Here is a 15,912-nt window from a genome sequence, read left to right as displayed (position 1 = left end):
CCAGCAATTGGTACGTGGCGATGATGGTAGAACGTAGCCATTGAGAGCCTTGTCCTCCATGAGTCTTTCCCATCCTATCATGTAATGCAACCAGATTCAGCACTTTGGCCATGGCTCAGGCGGAAACATTGTGTGACCAGGTAATTTATTTCCTAGTATCACTTGTACAATCGTTTGGCTTCCTTCACGTGGTCAAAAGGATCGTGCAGTTAGCATAACAAACTAGCTCACTGGCAGTAAAAGTAGGAGCTATGAAGTTTGCTTTGAAAATGAATGGTTTGGCATCCTAGCTACCATCACTATGTCTGGGCGGGTATAGGGAGCAAGTCACCAATAACTTACAAGCAGTCAGTGGTGTTAACTCCTTCTTCAGAGAAACAGAGCAGCTCAGGCCTAGTGAGCACAGCAACTGTTCCCAGTAGATCTTGCCCCATGAGGCAGTTGCGAGGACTAAAATTCCCCACCTTCCCCCAGCTTTCTTCCTCCCCCAATTTCTTCCCAAGCAATCTGAGGTTCCTTCATCTTACCTGTCTCTGCCCCACCCTCCATAGCTGCCAAGTTTTCCCTTTTCTCGCGAGGAAGCCTATTCAGCATAAGGGAAAATCCCTTAAAAAAAAGGGATAACTTGGCAGCTATGCCACCCTCTGAGTGATTAGATAAGCATTTATATGCCAAGAAAATAATGACATGGTTCCATTCAGTGTGGTTTGGGTTTGTTTTTTTTAGTGGAGGGGGAGTGGGGAGCAGGTTATACCAGGCATTAACACTGTAAGTATTTTGTTTCTTAAGAATAGTTTGTGTTTATTTATTTTGACATTTAAAAACAACTCTAGGCTGGAGCTTCTGGCAATATTTGGGAGGTCTAATGGCTTCAACCTGACAGATGCCTTCCACTTTCCTCCTCTTTCCAGCTGTGATCAACTTAGTGTCATTCACCTTTTGGCTAGAAGGGCAGACTTTTCAGATTCATTCAAGGCTACCCCCTCTGATCCGTTCTGATGGAGCATTCAGGCATTCTGCGCCAGAGAGAGCCAGCATTATCCCTTTCATTAATATTTTATTGTTTTGATATCTATCCTTAAGCAATGCACCAGTAATTTCCCTTTAAAAAACAAAAACAAAATGTGTGGTTCTACCTTTAAAAAAGATTTGAGACTCAAATATGTAGTTTCACGCAAAATCGTTTTGCACACCATGCAAAACAGGTTCACCGCTTCACATTTTCAGTCTTGAGGAAGGAAAGGGTTAAAAATACATCTCCCAAAGTAGCTGAATATGCATGGGTAAGGGCATATCTCCTTTTTTAAAAGGACTATATCAGAATTATACAACTGTGAACTACGCATTTACACAATTGCTTCATTGTGCAATGAATAAACTTGGGTGGAGAACCCTATGAGTCTGATGTAAAAAAAAAAAAGATTGCTTAGGTTGGGATAGTCTTAGTCTGAACTAGAAGTTCTGGACAAAGAGAAGAGAGCACACACTTGCTAGGTCTTCATTTGTGACAAAGTTTGAAAGTTAGTATAAGGTAGGGTCTACAATACTTTTTGGGGCCTAGGGACATGTGGAAACCTTGAGACATTGTCACGGGCATGACAAAATACCCATTTCACAGGGCTGAAAACAGACAAATTGGAGGGTCAGGAAGGGGCCTTGGTGCAGGGCCATCTTACCATAGGCGCTAGGGGTGTGGGGCACCCGGGCACCGGGCTCTCAGGGGCACCAGGCTGAGAGTCCGGGGCCCAAGAGTTGAGTCCAGGGAAGAGCCCACCTGTCGGTTGGAGCTTCTGCTGCGGGCGGCTCTATGCCGCGAGTTTGGGGGCGACCAAGCCAGCGAGACACTGAGGCGGCCAGCCGGCTCTGCCCTCCGCGTGCCTGGGACTGGGCAACCGGGTGTGGGGTGCTGGGCAGATCTTTGCACCCCGGCGCCACATATGCTTAAGACAGCCCTGCCTTGGTGGACACCAAATGGGTGCCTGAGGGCCAAAGTAACCATTCAGCAGAAACCTAGATTTCTGCCAAATATCTAAAAAGCATCTAGGGGAGTGTGCAGTTGGAGGGGTGCTATGGTAGGTTGCCTTGGGCGCAGGTATAAAAAGTAAAGTGTCTAAAGTATGGAATGGAGCAGATGAAGAGAAGCAAGTGTGTTTTTAGAAGCAGTGCAGCTCTGCAATCCAGATACAACCTAACAGTTACAAAACTCAGTAGTAGGGTTTAACTTCTAAATAACCATGCATAAATCGGACGACGTGTCTATAACTGGTTGTATTCTTAAAGTTGCCTGGATTAACCATTTTACCCATACAGTAATCTGAAGGAACTTGTCCACACTCTCCTCCTTGGAATAATGCTAAGAAGGTGGGAAATTGGTTCAAGTAGGAAATAGTAGCCCCACCAAATGCTGTGTTTATTGCTAGTTATCCTAGGACAGTGGGGACCCAGGTGGCGCTGTGGTTAAACCACTGAGCCTAGGGCTTGCTGATCAGAAGGTCGGCGGTTCGAATCCCTGCGACGGGGTGAGCTCCCGTTGCTTGGTCCCAGCTCCTGCCAACCTAGCAGTTCGAAAGCACGTCAAAGTGCAAGTAGATAAATAGGAACCGCTACAGCGGGAAGGTAAACAGCGTTCCATGTGCTGCTCTGGTTTGCCAGAAGCGGCTTTGTCATGCTGGCCACATGACCTGGAAGCTATACGTCGCCTCCCTCGGCCAATAATGCGAGATGAGCGCGCAACCCCAGAGTCGGTCACGACTGGACCTAATGGTCAGGGGTCCCTTTACCTTATCCTAGGACAGTAGACAATATCTAAGAAAAGTAAGCAGCATGCAGATTTAACAAGGTGCATTAAATCCATTACAATACACCCTCTTCCTTTTAGATGCATTTGTAAAACCTTGTTTGTTTTGCTTCTACGTGAACTACAATGGGATGACACCTTGGAAATATAGATAAATTAGATCTGACAAATATTGAGTGGCTAAAAAGGCTACACGAGCCTTTTTCACATGCCGAGTCTGTAACCTGCAACATTGATTCATTTTTATAACAAACCAAAATGCCCTTGTTTTAATAAAGCAGGGTGTTGTTTTTAATGTTTTGTTTACAGCAAGCTCAATTTATAATGGATTGTTTTCTTGTTTGCTGCTGGTTTTATTCATTTAAGGTATTCTGCTATGCAATCTTTATCTTCTCACCCACCTTAGAAGGGTTGTTGTCCTCAAAGATGGCCTAAATATATTTGAATTAATAGATAAGTAAATAAATGCAATATCTTGCTTTTGGAGTAATTTGGTACCTTCTCAACCTTCTAGGGCAGCAGCGTGTTTCTGTGACCAGCCTTCTAGTTTGTCATGGCTTGTTATTGGTTGGAACAAATCTTGGGATAATAGTAGCACTCCCGGTTCCTCGTTTGCAAGGAATTCCCAAAGTAACTGGTAAGTAAAATGACATTATTATTATTATTACATTTATATCCTGTGTTGTCCTGCAAGGAGCTCAAGGTGACAAGCATGGTTCTCCCCTATTTTACCCTCACAACAACCCTGTGAGGTTGGCTAAACTGAGGGAAGGTGATCAGCCCCAGGTCAGCCAGTGACCTTCATGACTGAATGGAGATTTCATCTGATATGCTGGATAACTGTGCTTTGGAAGCTGTTCTCACACACATGCACAACTTAAACTGAAGCACTAGAGAACATTCTGTGGCTCCTGCAGCAGCTTTTGAACTGAGTATCTGGCGTAAAAATAAACTATAAATACATCTACAGTATATGAAACTCCAAGGACCTATTGGTAATTGCACAAGAGTCGGTAAAGGACTCCTGGATGGTTAAGTTCAATCAAAGGCGACTATGGGGTTACAGTGCTCATCTCGCTTTCAGGCTGAGGGAGCCAGCGTTTGTCCACAGACAGTTTTCCAGGTCATGTGGCCAGCATGACTAAACTGCTACTGGCACATGGAGGACAGTGACAAGTGCCAGAGCACATGGAAATGCAGTTTACCTTCCCGCCGCAGCAGTACCTATTTATCTACTTGCAGTGGTATGCTTTTGAACTGCAAGGTTGGCAGGAGCTGGGACAGAGCTCACCCCATCGCGGGGATTTGAACCGCCGACCTTCCGATCAGCAAGCCCAAGAGGCTCAGTGGTTTAGACCACAACACCACCTGCGTCCCTGCACATGAGTAAGATGTGCTGAATTTGAAGGCTGTGCTAAATAGCCGTTGTATTCTTTGAAATCCAAATACAATTTTGAACCCTAATGCATTGATACTTTATGTTTTACAGTTTGCTCCCCCCCCATGCTATTCTCCTGTTATAACTGGTCAACTACTTTTAGCAGCCAGTCCATATGTTAACAAGTAAAGAAAAATGCCCTGTGGTTAAATCCCCTCTTCTTACTCCAGTAAACTATAGCAGCTGAACACTCTACAGAATAAATGTCACTGCACCTAAGGATCCTGGATATTTGAAGCTTTCATCTGGCCTCCCCAGTAAAGTATGTTATCTATTTCAGCAAGGCCACCAGCAATATGTATATGTGCAACAGGAGTGGAGTATTAAGCTTAATTGGGAAAAAGGTCTTTGGCAGCAGATTGTGGAGAAAGCTAGTAATGTTAAGATAGTGCAAATGCCAACCAAAACATGTCAGCTGATTCCCTTACTCATGCTGTTGTGAAAACAGAGAACAAAGCATGAACTGTACGTCAACTGTAGCTCTGCATGTCCTCAATTTTGCTGATTTGTTCTAGAATCATAAGGTAACTCCGGTATATATAATAGGCTGCTTCTGAAAACATTTTGTGCAGCAACAAGAAAAAGCAAAACTGCTGGCATATTCATAAAGCCAAGCAGGGTCTGGTACAGTTTCAAACTGGATGGGGGGGGGGAACAGTGTGTTGAGATTCTTGCATTGAAGGGGGTTGGACTAGATGAAATTCGCGGGGGTCCCTTCCAACTCTACCACTGTGATTCTGTGAAGGTTTAGTCTTGTTCACCTGTCTTAATCTAGGGAGAGAGTCAGGGCAAGGCTTCGGAGTACAATCAAAAGACTGCAGGAAACCCCTGGCCTATATATGTAGCAGAATGGACTGTACCATTTCAGACTACAGCAGATGGTCAATTGTTTATGTTTCCGTACACTAAAACCTCCCTGAAAATGGAAAATGACCACAGTAGGCAAATGTATTTGTCCATTATGGTGTGCTGGTTTTTTTGTTTCCCAGTGAAATGGAGGGGTACTCAAAACTGGTATTGCTCACCTGCAGTCTGAAATGGTATTGTGCATTTGTTTGCTTTACTATTTTATTATTATTATTATTTTGCATATATAGATCCAGGCTAGGTAATTAGGGAGGAAGGGTAACACCAGGGGGGAAATGATAGAAGGAAGAAGGTACTTGGGAGCACAAGGTCATCATTTTGCTCAACGAGATGAAAAGAGACCTGCAAGTATCTATTTATAGGCAGCTTGAATCAATGAGTAGAGGTGGACCCAACAGAAGGTAGCAAAGACCAGCAGTGGCATAGCATGGGTTGCCAGTGCCTGAGGCTATGCAGAGGGCAGGAAGGAAAAGGACGACGTATGCATGCACATTCAACTGCCAGGAGATCGCAGCCACAGAGATCAGAAAAGAAGAGCTGCTCTGTTGTCTGGAGAGGTCACTTCCTGGTTCTTATGGAGAAGCTGTTTTCAATGGAGCCCAACGATGGAAGTGCACAGCTGTATTGAGGCAGCACCAGATGTTGAAATTTTGCACCCCTAATGATTCACCCCTGGCGCAACCACCCCTATGCCCCTCACACTACGTCATTGGCAAGCAGCTGTATATATACTGTATCTTCTCTGTAGTAAGGTCTCTCCCATAACATTTTAGGTAACTTTACCATGTGATACAAGAGCATCACATTAAGTTCCCCCCAGTAAATGTTGTGCAGTTGCAAAGTAAGTAGTCACCAAACTCATGTTGACTTAACAATATGCAAATGTTATGACTTGGCAAGATTTCTGTTCTGTGATGTGCAGAGAACCATTTAAAAAATTGTTCTGAGGACTGAATGGCTGGTGAAATTAAGGTCAAGATAATGAGAATTGCTCTTTTTTAAAATGAAGGTGTTGTTTTTTTCTCCTCTGGCTGCAGGAAGAGGAATGGTTTCTTACCATGCACATAACGGCCCAGTTAAGTTCCTCGTAATGGCCTCTGTGACCAACAAGCGAAGCAAAAGCAAATCAAGGCACAGCCTGAGTCGTCCTCGTTCGGGATTGAAAGATGAGGACCAAAAGAACGTTGTTCACCACGAGAGACCTAGTTCTTCTCTGAGCAACCCCAATGACAGTGCTGTTTGGCTGGGAGGTTCGGTAGGGTCCATCGCTCAGAAAAGTGACTTGTCTTCATCTTCTGGGTCCCTGACGTTGTCTCATGGATCAAACACAACTGAACACAGGCCCGAGGAGAGTGCTGTCTATGAGCTTTTGAAAGAAGTCTCTCTTAGCCAGAGTAAAAAATGTCGATCCAAAGGAGGAAAAGCAATATCTGTCTTGGTCATCTCTGGAGGACAAGGACACAGAAGAGTGAACAAGAAGTGTAAGCAGCAGCGGCCGGATGAACTGGTTTCGTCTGTGATGGTTTGGCAGGTCCCACTATTAAAGATCTAACAACACAATACATTGTGATTTTGTGGAAGACGTCTGCTTTAGATCCAAATGTGTCTTCATCATGATGAACCTTCATCCAAATAGATTTCTGGTGTCATGTGAAAATGAGTTCTGGGCCCAAGTGTCAGTCTTTGCAGACGTGTGCTCACATATGACTAGCTTGGTGAGATTGCTTGCTTGAATAAGGTCCTGAAAATATCATAAGATGTCCTTGGGTTGAAAATGCTTAGTTCTTAATGGAAACTCTCTATGGAAATAGGGGTTGTAAGCTTTTTAAAAAACAAAAAACAATTTTGCCATTATTTATATTCAAAAGTTATATCCTAGAGAATACTAAATGAAGTGCAAGGATCAAATAGAATTCCACCAGTGGGTCTTCCTTAACTTCTTCTTACAAAGCAATATAACTCTTCCATTTTGTCTACTAGCTTAATTCCAGAGGGCATAGGTAAACTTGTAATATATTTCTTCAGACCAAAAGAAAATAAAAGTGTATTGGGTAAGATAGTAATTTAGATTATATCCTTTGAAGCAAACAGCTAATACTATTTTTAATGCTCAGTATTAAAAAAAAAAACATTGCAGAAAATGTTGAGACATAAAACTACATGGTTTACCCTTTTTACTTATTTAAGTGTGGGGGTTTTGTTTGCTTTTTTAAACTTTTTGGTCATTGCCAATAGGTAGCAGAAAATGACATGAATACAGATGTTAGTAGGTACAGATAGTAGTTCATGTTTTGGTGCTCTCTTGTTTATAGCATATTCTGTTGCTGGCAGTAGAATATGCTCCATTTTATTGTACATGAATAACCGGGGAGATAGGAAAACAAATTATGAGATCATTATGTATCTAAAAAGTAGTAGAGTTCAGCACTATCCAAATACATGAATGTTTGCTAGAAGTGCACATTATTAATGCAAGCTTTGACCTGAAATCAATTGAAGTGCACATTTGCCATGACTACAGGCAAAGCCCGGTGCCTAATATCTATGGAAAGAAGCATTCTATTTACAAGCAATAGGGGTGAGAGGTTATTTTGTTTAGAGCAAGTTTCACAATCCTCTTTTGTTTTATAACTTAACGTTCCCATTTAGCTGTAATAATGCACATTTGGGATTCAGTTATAGGCAACACAGCAGTCTCCGATGTTGCTATGACTGTTGAGAAATGGTAACAACTTGCAGCCAGCCAACTACAAGACCAGGGCTTTCAACCTCTAGTCCAGAAGTCATGACAACAGTGGTGGGCCTCTGTGATGTCTCGAAACCTTCCTGATACTTGACTGCTACATAATGGGGCCATTTTATGGGTCATGTTTGACCATGCCTCTTAAAACTCCCCGGACGGGTTTATTTGATCAATGATACCAACCTTTTTCACAGCATGGGATGGAATAGCAACCGGTGTTGGTGTAACTTGCTGTACTCGGATCACAACAGGGATGTTGTATTACTCTGAGGTCACTCCTTGATGCAGGGAGAATTCCAGTGCGAAAAGTTTGCATCGTATATATTTTATGACCATTACTGTAAGTGTAGATTTAGAATGATATACCGGTAGTTAATGGCCTTAAGATCATCAGATGATAGGCCCAGGCACTTTACCAAATGGGCAAAATAGGAATGTGATTTGGGGTTTACTTGAGATTGAGCAGGGCTGGATAGAAGGTACTTTGTGATCTACTGCTATATTGCTGGCTGATTTGCAGTGGATGGGCAACCATTTCTGAATCCCAGATGTTTTAACAATAGAAAAGCCCCCTGCCCTCTTTTCTTTCTATACTAGTGGACAGCTGGCTTCATCCCCAAGCCACTGTTTTGCACGTGTTTCCCGGCTGGTGTACCTTGAGCTGTAACAGAAAATAAATGTAGATCCCACAAGTGTGAAGTCTGCTGCTCACACCTGGCAAAGAGGATGTGAAAATTGTTCACGCCTCTATGTCTGCCAGTAGTGTAACATTTGAATTATTTGTGCATGGGGAGATATGTCACAGCAAAACCTGTGTGTTCCATTTGTGGACAAGGAACTAACCACATGTTCCAATAGCTGGAACATGGAGCTAGATATTCAGAGATTCAGCTGACTCTCATCCCTGCTGTAGGTAAAGGTAAAGGGACCTCTGACCATTAGGTCCAGTCGTGACCGACTCTGGGGTTGCGATGCTCATCTTGCTTTATTGGCCAAGGGAGCCGGCATACAGCTTGCAAGTCATGTGGCCAGCATGACTAAGCCGCTTCTGGCGAACCAGAGCAGCACACGGAAATGCTGTTTACCTTCCCGCTGGAGCGGTACCTATTTATCTACTTGCACTTTGATGTGCTTTCGAACTGCTAGGTGGGCAGGAGCAGGGACCAAGCAACGGGAGCTCACCCCGTCACGGGGATTCGAACCGCCAACCTTCTGATCGGCAAGCCCTAGGCTCTGTGGTTTAACCCACAGTGCAACCCACATTTACCTGACAGCAAATAATATCCTAGTGTGTACCTGACAACAAATAATATCCTAGTGTCCTTTACTGGAGCAATGGGCTGAGATCAACAAAAAGTGCTGATGCCATCTATGAAAGCTGGAAATATTAGTCACTGTCCCAGCTTGTCAACTCAATTCCTAATAAAAACCCAACCAACCCAGTCTTCCAAATGTACTAAAAGAACTGTTTTTAGGCTTGTGTGCAGCTTTTGGTTTCAAGACACGTTTGAGCACAACGCAGGAGAAGACTGATCATTCCTAAAACCAATGTATTTCCATGGAACTTGTGGACGCCTTTTCCTTGGACCCACTGTGTGCACCATTCCTTTGGAAAAAACCAAAGGAATAAATTCTACTATCATAAACAAGAGCACGATCGACCTTCTTTCTCATGACGGATGCACCGAAGTTACCTGCCTCCGAGATTTATGTAGCTGGTTAAGTTTCCTGCCCTGAATAGCCTTGCTGACTTTGGTTCCGTTCATCCAAAGAGATATTTAAAAAATTCCCTGATCCCTTTGAACTTGCCTTTCTTGAACAACACCCCATCCCCGTGCGTTCAGCACATGCAGAATTGCTTTTGAAACTGAAGAGACTTTCAAAAATAAGTTTTTGTGCTGTGGCCTTGGGCTCAGCTGCTCAAAGGAGAAAAAGTTGCAGATTCCTCTAGGCTGTCTCTCTGGATCCCAGTCGCTGACTGCTGCCAAACACAGACTTCTACAACTCTTCTGAAAGACATTTGCGCTGCTAGGTAGTATGGCAAAGAACAGCTTTAAAGTATCTTATGTAATTGTATATAGATAAAAATGCTAACAAGTAACCAAGTGCAAGATACATTTGCTTTGCGATATATTGCAAACTTTGTGCTATATTGCTTCAGTGTTGGGTGCACACCAGTGGTAATGTACTTCTAGAGTAAATGGGCATATATAAAAATAAACATGTTGCTAGGTGGACCAGATTTTGCTTCAGCTTCCACTTGCAAGTGCAAAAATCCTAAGAAAAAAATAGGGGGAAGAGAAGAGAGTGCAACCACTATAAAGCATTAAATATTTTCTAACATCTAACAGTATGAGCCATAAGATTTGTATTTATGTCTACAATAAACTCAGAAAACAATTTCATAAAGAAAACTGTGAATAAACCATTCCTCAAAACTATATTAACCTTTCTTATTTTATGAGTTAAAAGCCTACAAAAGGGTTCGTGTAGTTTGTTGCATTCTGGTTGGCAGTGTCCACAAAAATATATACTGTATTTTTTGCTCCATAAGACACACTTTTTTCATCCTAAAAAGTAAGAGGAAATGTCTGTTCGTCTTATGGAGCGAATGTGTGGTCCCTTGAGCCGAATTGCCCAGGGGCCAAAGGCAGATCGTGCTGCTGCTTCTTTTTTTAGAAAGAGCTAAAGGCTAACAAGAGGGAAAGAGAGTGGGCTAACAAGAGGGAAAGGACCCACTCAGCAGCTGATTGCAAGAGATTGGGGAGGGAGATAAGGGAGTGAAAAATACGGTGTATGTAGCCAGATATTTCAAGCCATTTATTTTAATGCATTGGTGCTTCAATTGCTTATTGGTTACAGTACACATCATTACAGTACACTTGGAAAGCATGGAGGTGCTGTGATTCTCCCATAACTTGATAGAGTGTGGCGCTTTTGCAACAATGTTTTGCCACATAGTTCCCAAATAGCCCATCCTAGTTTTGGATAGCAGCCCTAACAAATGCATAATGACACCATCCCCCCTCTTTTTCAAAGCATTTACACAGCTCGGAATATAAACAAGCCTCACAGAGGATCCTTTGAGCCTGGGGCTGCAAACATGGAATTGGTCAAGTAACCTGGTAGGCTGAATCCATGGCTGATGGGCTGTGTAAAATTGTGGTAATAAGCCAGGAGAGGAGAGATGGCATATATTGGGATGCCAGTGAGATACCCATGTTCTATGGTGCACATCAAATGCCTCTGTAGTAAATGCTACCGGTACCTCAAAAATCCACGGTGCAGAAGACGACGTTCTTTCTGCTCAGTTTCTGTTTGTGTGGACTTGGCCTCTCCTCCATTGAAAACACACACCCTGCTGATATGCCCACATTTCGTTGAATGCCAGGACTGGACACCCTCCCTTCTCTGAGCAACAGTGGCTGTTGTAGGTGTCTTTCCCCTCCATTGTTGGGTTAGCTGTGAGGACCACATGATTTTGTGGTCCTGTTTCTTTTCCTACTCCTTTAGGTGTGGCCGCCATTTTGTGCTGCGCCATGTCCCCATGCATTTTCTTTTAGAATAATTTCATAGGTTATGCTGGCGGGGTGGTGGTGGTCGCTAACCATTTTGGGACAGTGCGCAGATTCGGAATTTTGAGGAACTGCTGTGAGACACCTCCAGGTATGAGTATGTGATCCAGAATATTCAGAATTAGGTTTCTGTTATGCTGTTGTGATTATTATTATTATTATTATTATTATTATTATTTTGGAGGGACAGGCAGGCTGTATGCCTGAGCCCCCCTTCTAATTCCTGGATCCAGCATGGATTTAATTCCTGGAATAGCCAGTTTAGCTTCCTGTGGGGAAATAGCCTTCTAAGTATGGGCCATTAAGGTAACAAAGGAAGTGGCTCTGAGCCAGATGGAAAATGTGTGGACGCACCTCCCTCAACTTGCTGGTAGTTCGAAAGACAAAGGCCAGAGTGGAGGGGTGAGGTAGAAGCTAAAAGCAAGGTTGTAGGCTGGACAGCTGGGAGACACAGCAATGCCTGATTTCTGCTGGGAGAAGCAAGGCCCTCTTGGGATGTTGATGCTGCGAGCCCCTCCATCATAGGCCCAGGATATATATATGAGTAAATAAACCATATATCACAAAGACAGCACAGTCTCTGCTGTCCCTCATTCCAAGGAAACCGAACCCTGTCTAATAATAATAATAATAATAATAATAATAATAATAATAATAATAATAATAATTTATTATTTATACCCCGCCCATCTGGCCGGGTTCCCCCAGCCACTCTGGGCGGCTTCCAACAAAATATTAAAACACAGAAATCAATCAAACATTAAAAGCTTCCCTAAACAGGGCTGCCTTTAAGATGCCTTCTAAAGGTCTGGTAATTGTTATTCTCTTTGACCTCTGATGGGAGGGCATTCCACAGGGTGGGCGCCACTACCGAGAAGGCCCTCTGCCTGGTTCCCTGTAACTTGGCTTCTCGTAGTGAGGGAACCGCCAGAAGGCCCTTGGCGCTGGATCTCAGTGTCCGGGCAGAACGATGGGGGAGGAGACGCTCCTTCAGGTATACTGGACCGAGGCCGTCTAAGCTCCTTGAACCCCAGAAATCTTGCACCGCACAGAGATTGAGCTGGCATGCAATACATTCTATCCACATCCTATGGAGGTGCTACAGTGCAGGCCTTCAGATCACATGCTGACATAAAGTTTCATTGTTGTTTATAGCTAGTATATAATGAAATATATTAATAGTATAGAGCACAATTCCATTTGCCTTTATCTGTGTATCTGAAGAAATGTGCATGCACACGAAAGCTCATACCAATGACAAACTTAGTTGGTCTCTAATGCTACTGGAAAGATTTTTTTTCTTTTGTTTAGATTTGCCTTTAAGTCACACTGATATCAGCAAAATGAAATATAGACTTAGTCTTTCCCTATTGAAATCAAAAGGATTGTAGTCCCCGTTTATCAGTGCTTCTAATTAATGTACAGTCGTACCTTGGAAGTTGAATGGAATCCATTTTGGAAGTCCGTTCGACTTTCAAAACGTTAGGAAAGCAAGGCATGGCTTCCAATTGGCTGGAGAAAGCTCCTGAAGCCAATCAGAAGCCACAGAAGCCACATCAGATGTTCGGGTTCCAAAGAATGTTCGCAAACCGGAACACTCACTTCTGGGTTTGCGGCGTTCGGGAGGTAAAGCGTTCTATTCGCAAGGTGTTCGGAATCTAAGGTATGACTGTATACTAGCTTCATTCTAATTATATCAGATACTAGCTATGCCCATTTTCCTAAACTAAAATCTTTCTCCCAAACTACTTCAATTGGCTCTACTTCAAATGGTGGCATTGAAAATTAATGGCGTTCAATTCTGTGCATGGCTACTCGGAAGTAAATATGTATGGAATGGATTGCAACCTTTAACAAGTGCAAATAATTTCAATAGACAATACAACAAACTCCCCTCCTTCTGAATAGTGTGTGGGGGGGTTTGAATGAAAAATAAAATAAAGGCAGGGCATGCAGAGGAGGAAAAGAACCAGGGCATTGGGAAGGAAAGGGGTTAAAGGGTGTTGAGCTGAAGGGTAGCTGGGAGAGGTTGCAGAAGGAACGTTGGCTGCAAAGAGAAGACAAACATGCCAACCCATGTCCACTTTGCTATGATAATTGAGCATCCCTTCACTCTCTGAAATTCTGTAGTACCCTGAGAATGAGTCAGGAAAATGAAAGCCTCTCTTCCCAGAGGAAGAAAACTGGAGGACAGATTTCAGCACAGCATTACTGTATATATAAAAAAGACCTGTGACTCTTCTCATCTCTCCCTCCACCCCTGAACACTACTCCTTCCAGTTTGGGTTGGAAGGCTCCACAAGTCAGATAGGTCAACGTGAGTTCACCAAAGCTAAAAAATCAGGTTGTAGAACAGATGTTGGTGTCTCATCCGAATGCATGTTTCGTGCTACCCATCACCCAGTATTTTATTGTAGGGTGACTTGGGGGAAATGGAGATAATCAGGTGTGTAAACTCCAAATGTTTTATATAATGTGTGTGGGTGTTTGTGAACGTGTGTGCTATCTTGACTACTGTACTTGAGTTTAAAAAAAATAAATGCTAGCTAATGTTTTACTTTAGACTGAGCTTCTGCTCGATAGAAGATCAAGCAAGAGGATTAACGGCCTGACTTTAAAACAATATCAAGGCATGACCCACTAGAACTGACCATACTGGCTGATCCCTGGTCATTTTGGCTGGGGCTGATGTGAGTTGGAACCCAGCCACATCTGAAGGGCTTTACAGACTCATCCCCCAAGTGTTAAATCTATACATGGAGAAAGAAGGCCAAGATTTAAGTAGCATGTGGGATGCTTAACACGGCATGCAACCAGAAATGACAGGGGCATAATGGAAAGAGCTGTGGGTAGGAAGAATCCACAGAGATGGCTTTTTAAAAAAATAAAATAAAGTTCAAGTTCTATTTTTCTTTGTTTTCATAACCTCCCCATACCCACTTATAAAGAATGTCTTCTGGGCTATCATCTGTTGTTTGCTGCTTTTTGCCTGATATCCTACTAAGCAAACTGACAACCAATCTGACTGTGAACGGTGGATGAATGAGGAAGGGCAATTGATAGTGATGGAAATGACATGCCATGGTTGGGCATGGTCTTGCAGGTAGGCACCAATTAACATGACAACAACAGGCCTGCTACAAGGTAACAAGAGACTGCAAAAGAGAATGTGGAAGGCATCCATCAGTTTATACAGCCCTAATATTGCAGCACTCTCCAGTTCTAGTGGGTCACGCCTTGATATCATTTTATAAAGTCATGTGACATGGATAGCCCAATAACATCTACAATGCCTCCCGTGGCCCTGCTTCAATACTATATAATTTTACGGGGGGAGAGAGAGTGTGTGCTTATTGTCTCTGGTCTGTTTGTTCAGCATTTCTCCTGCCTATTGGCTATTGCACAAATTCATTCTTAGCTGTTTCCATTCCACAGTCCATAGACTGCTACAGAGGAATGCAGGCTCCTTCATGCATGCACACCTATTGTCACTTGAGGACTGTATTTGTCAATGAGCCCTCATACATCAAACGCAAACAAGAACTTTCATATCATGTCAACATGTCCTCTGGATAGCTCAGTTGGCTAGAGCCTAGTGCTGATAATGCCAAGACTGCAGGTTTGACCCCTGTATGGGACAGCAGCATACAGTATTCCTGCATTGCCAAGGAGTTGCGCTAGATGATCCAGCTCTACAATTCTATGATGTCTCCTAAATGCAAGGCTTTTTAGTGGCACCAGTACATTTAGCTGCACTTTCTTATGTGCTCCTAAGTGGTGCAGGCATGTGTAAATTGGCTTTCTCTTGTCATTTGGTTTATATGCTTTTATCTTCAAAAAGAAAATAAAAAAGCATAGAATAAAAAAATATAATTCCTTGTGTGCCTACCTGCACTCCCCCCCCCCCCCCAATTCACCTGTTATTCCCCGTTGTGGGTGGTAATTCGATTTGCCTTTCCTTGATGGGTTGCCGCTCTGCATGATAGGCTCCAGGAGCAAAGATGCCCAAGTAGCATTTGTGGTGATGCTCAGTGATGAGCGGCATGCTTTGATCTGCTGCGACATTTCCTATTTCCTTCCTACCTATTGTCGTTCCATGTCAAACAATGCCAATCACTTCCCCTTGGTGGGGTTTGCTTTTGATTTGCCTTCCTAGCGCACGGAGCCACCCTGTAAATGTAGCCAGTACAGCTGTCTCAGGGTTTGTTCTCTTCGCTCTGAACAAAAGAAGCTCCTCCAAATAATGGGATTTGCGACAAAGCGCAGGGGCGCGTTAGGCCAGCAAACAGCAGGGGCTAACCCCCACGCCCCACCCCACACTTTCTGTCCTGTTAAAAGGTTAAGTAAGAGTGCCAGGCTGCCAGCCACAGGTTTAAAGCCAAAGCGCTTCGGATTGTGTCACTGTGTGACAAGTAGCTGCTATTTTGCAGCGTGGGCAGCAACAAGTTTGCAATATTTGCTTTTCTCAAGTACAAAAGCAAAAAGGGTGTGG

General features: G+C 43.3%; 1 protein-coding gene across 3 annotated transcripts in view; it reads left to right on the top strand.

The window, feature by feature from the left end:
- The window catches only part of ARHGEF10 (Rho guanine nucleotide exchange factor 10), a 91,443-nt gene extending 84,779 nt beyond the window's left edge, over nucleotides 1-6,664 (top strand). For all 3 annotated transcript variants that reach the window (XM_035109945.2, XM_060272458.1, XM_060272457.1), the window contains 2 exons: nucleotides 3,312-3,434; nucleotides 6,140-6,664. In XM_035109945.2, coding sequence (XP_034965836.2) covers nucleotides 3,312-3,434; nucleotides 6,140-6,654 — 638 coding nt within the window. In that variant the 3' untranslated portion in view covers nucleotides 6,655-6,664. The remainder of the gene's footprint in view (nucleotides 1-3,311; nucleotides 3,435-6,139) is intronic.
- The last annotated feature ends 9,248 nt before the right edge of the window (nucleotides 6,665-15,912 follow it).

The sequence above is a fragment of the Zootoca vivipara genome, chromosome 3, assembly GCF_963506605.1.
Source record: "Zootoca vivipara chromosome 3, rZooViv1.1, whole genome shotgun sequence".
Lineage (NCBI taxonomy): Eukaryota > Metazoa > Chordata > Lepidosauria > Squamata > Lacertidae > Zootoca > Zootoca vivipara.
This window is presented reverse-complemented; position numbering and strand designations above follow the sequence as displayed.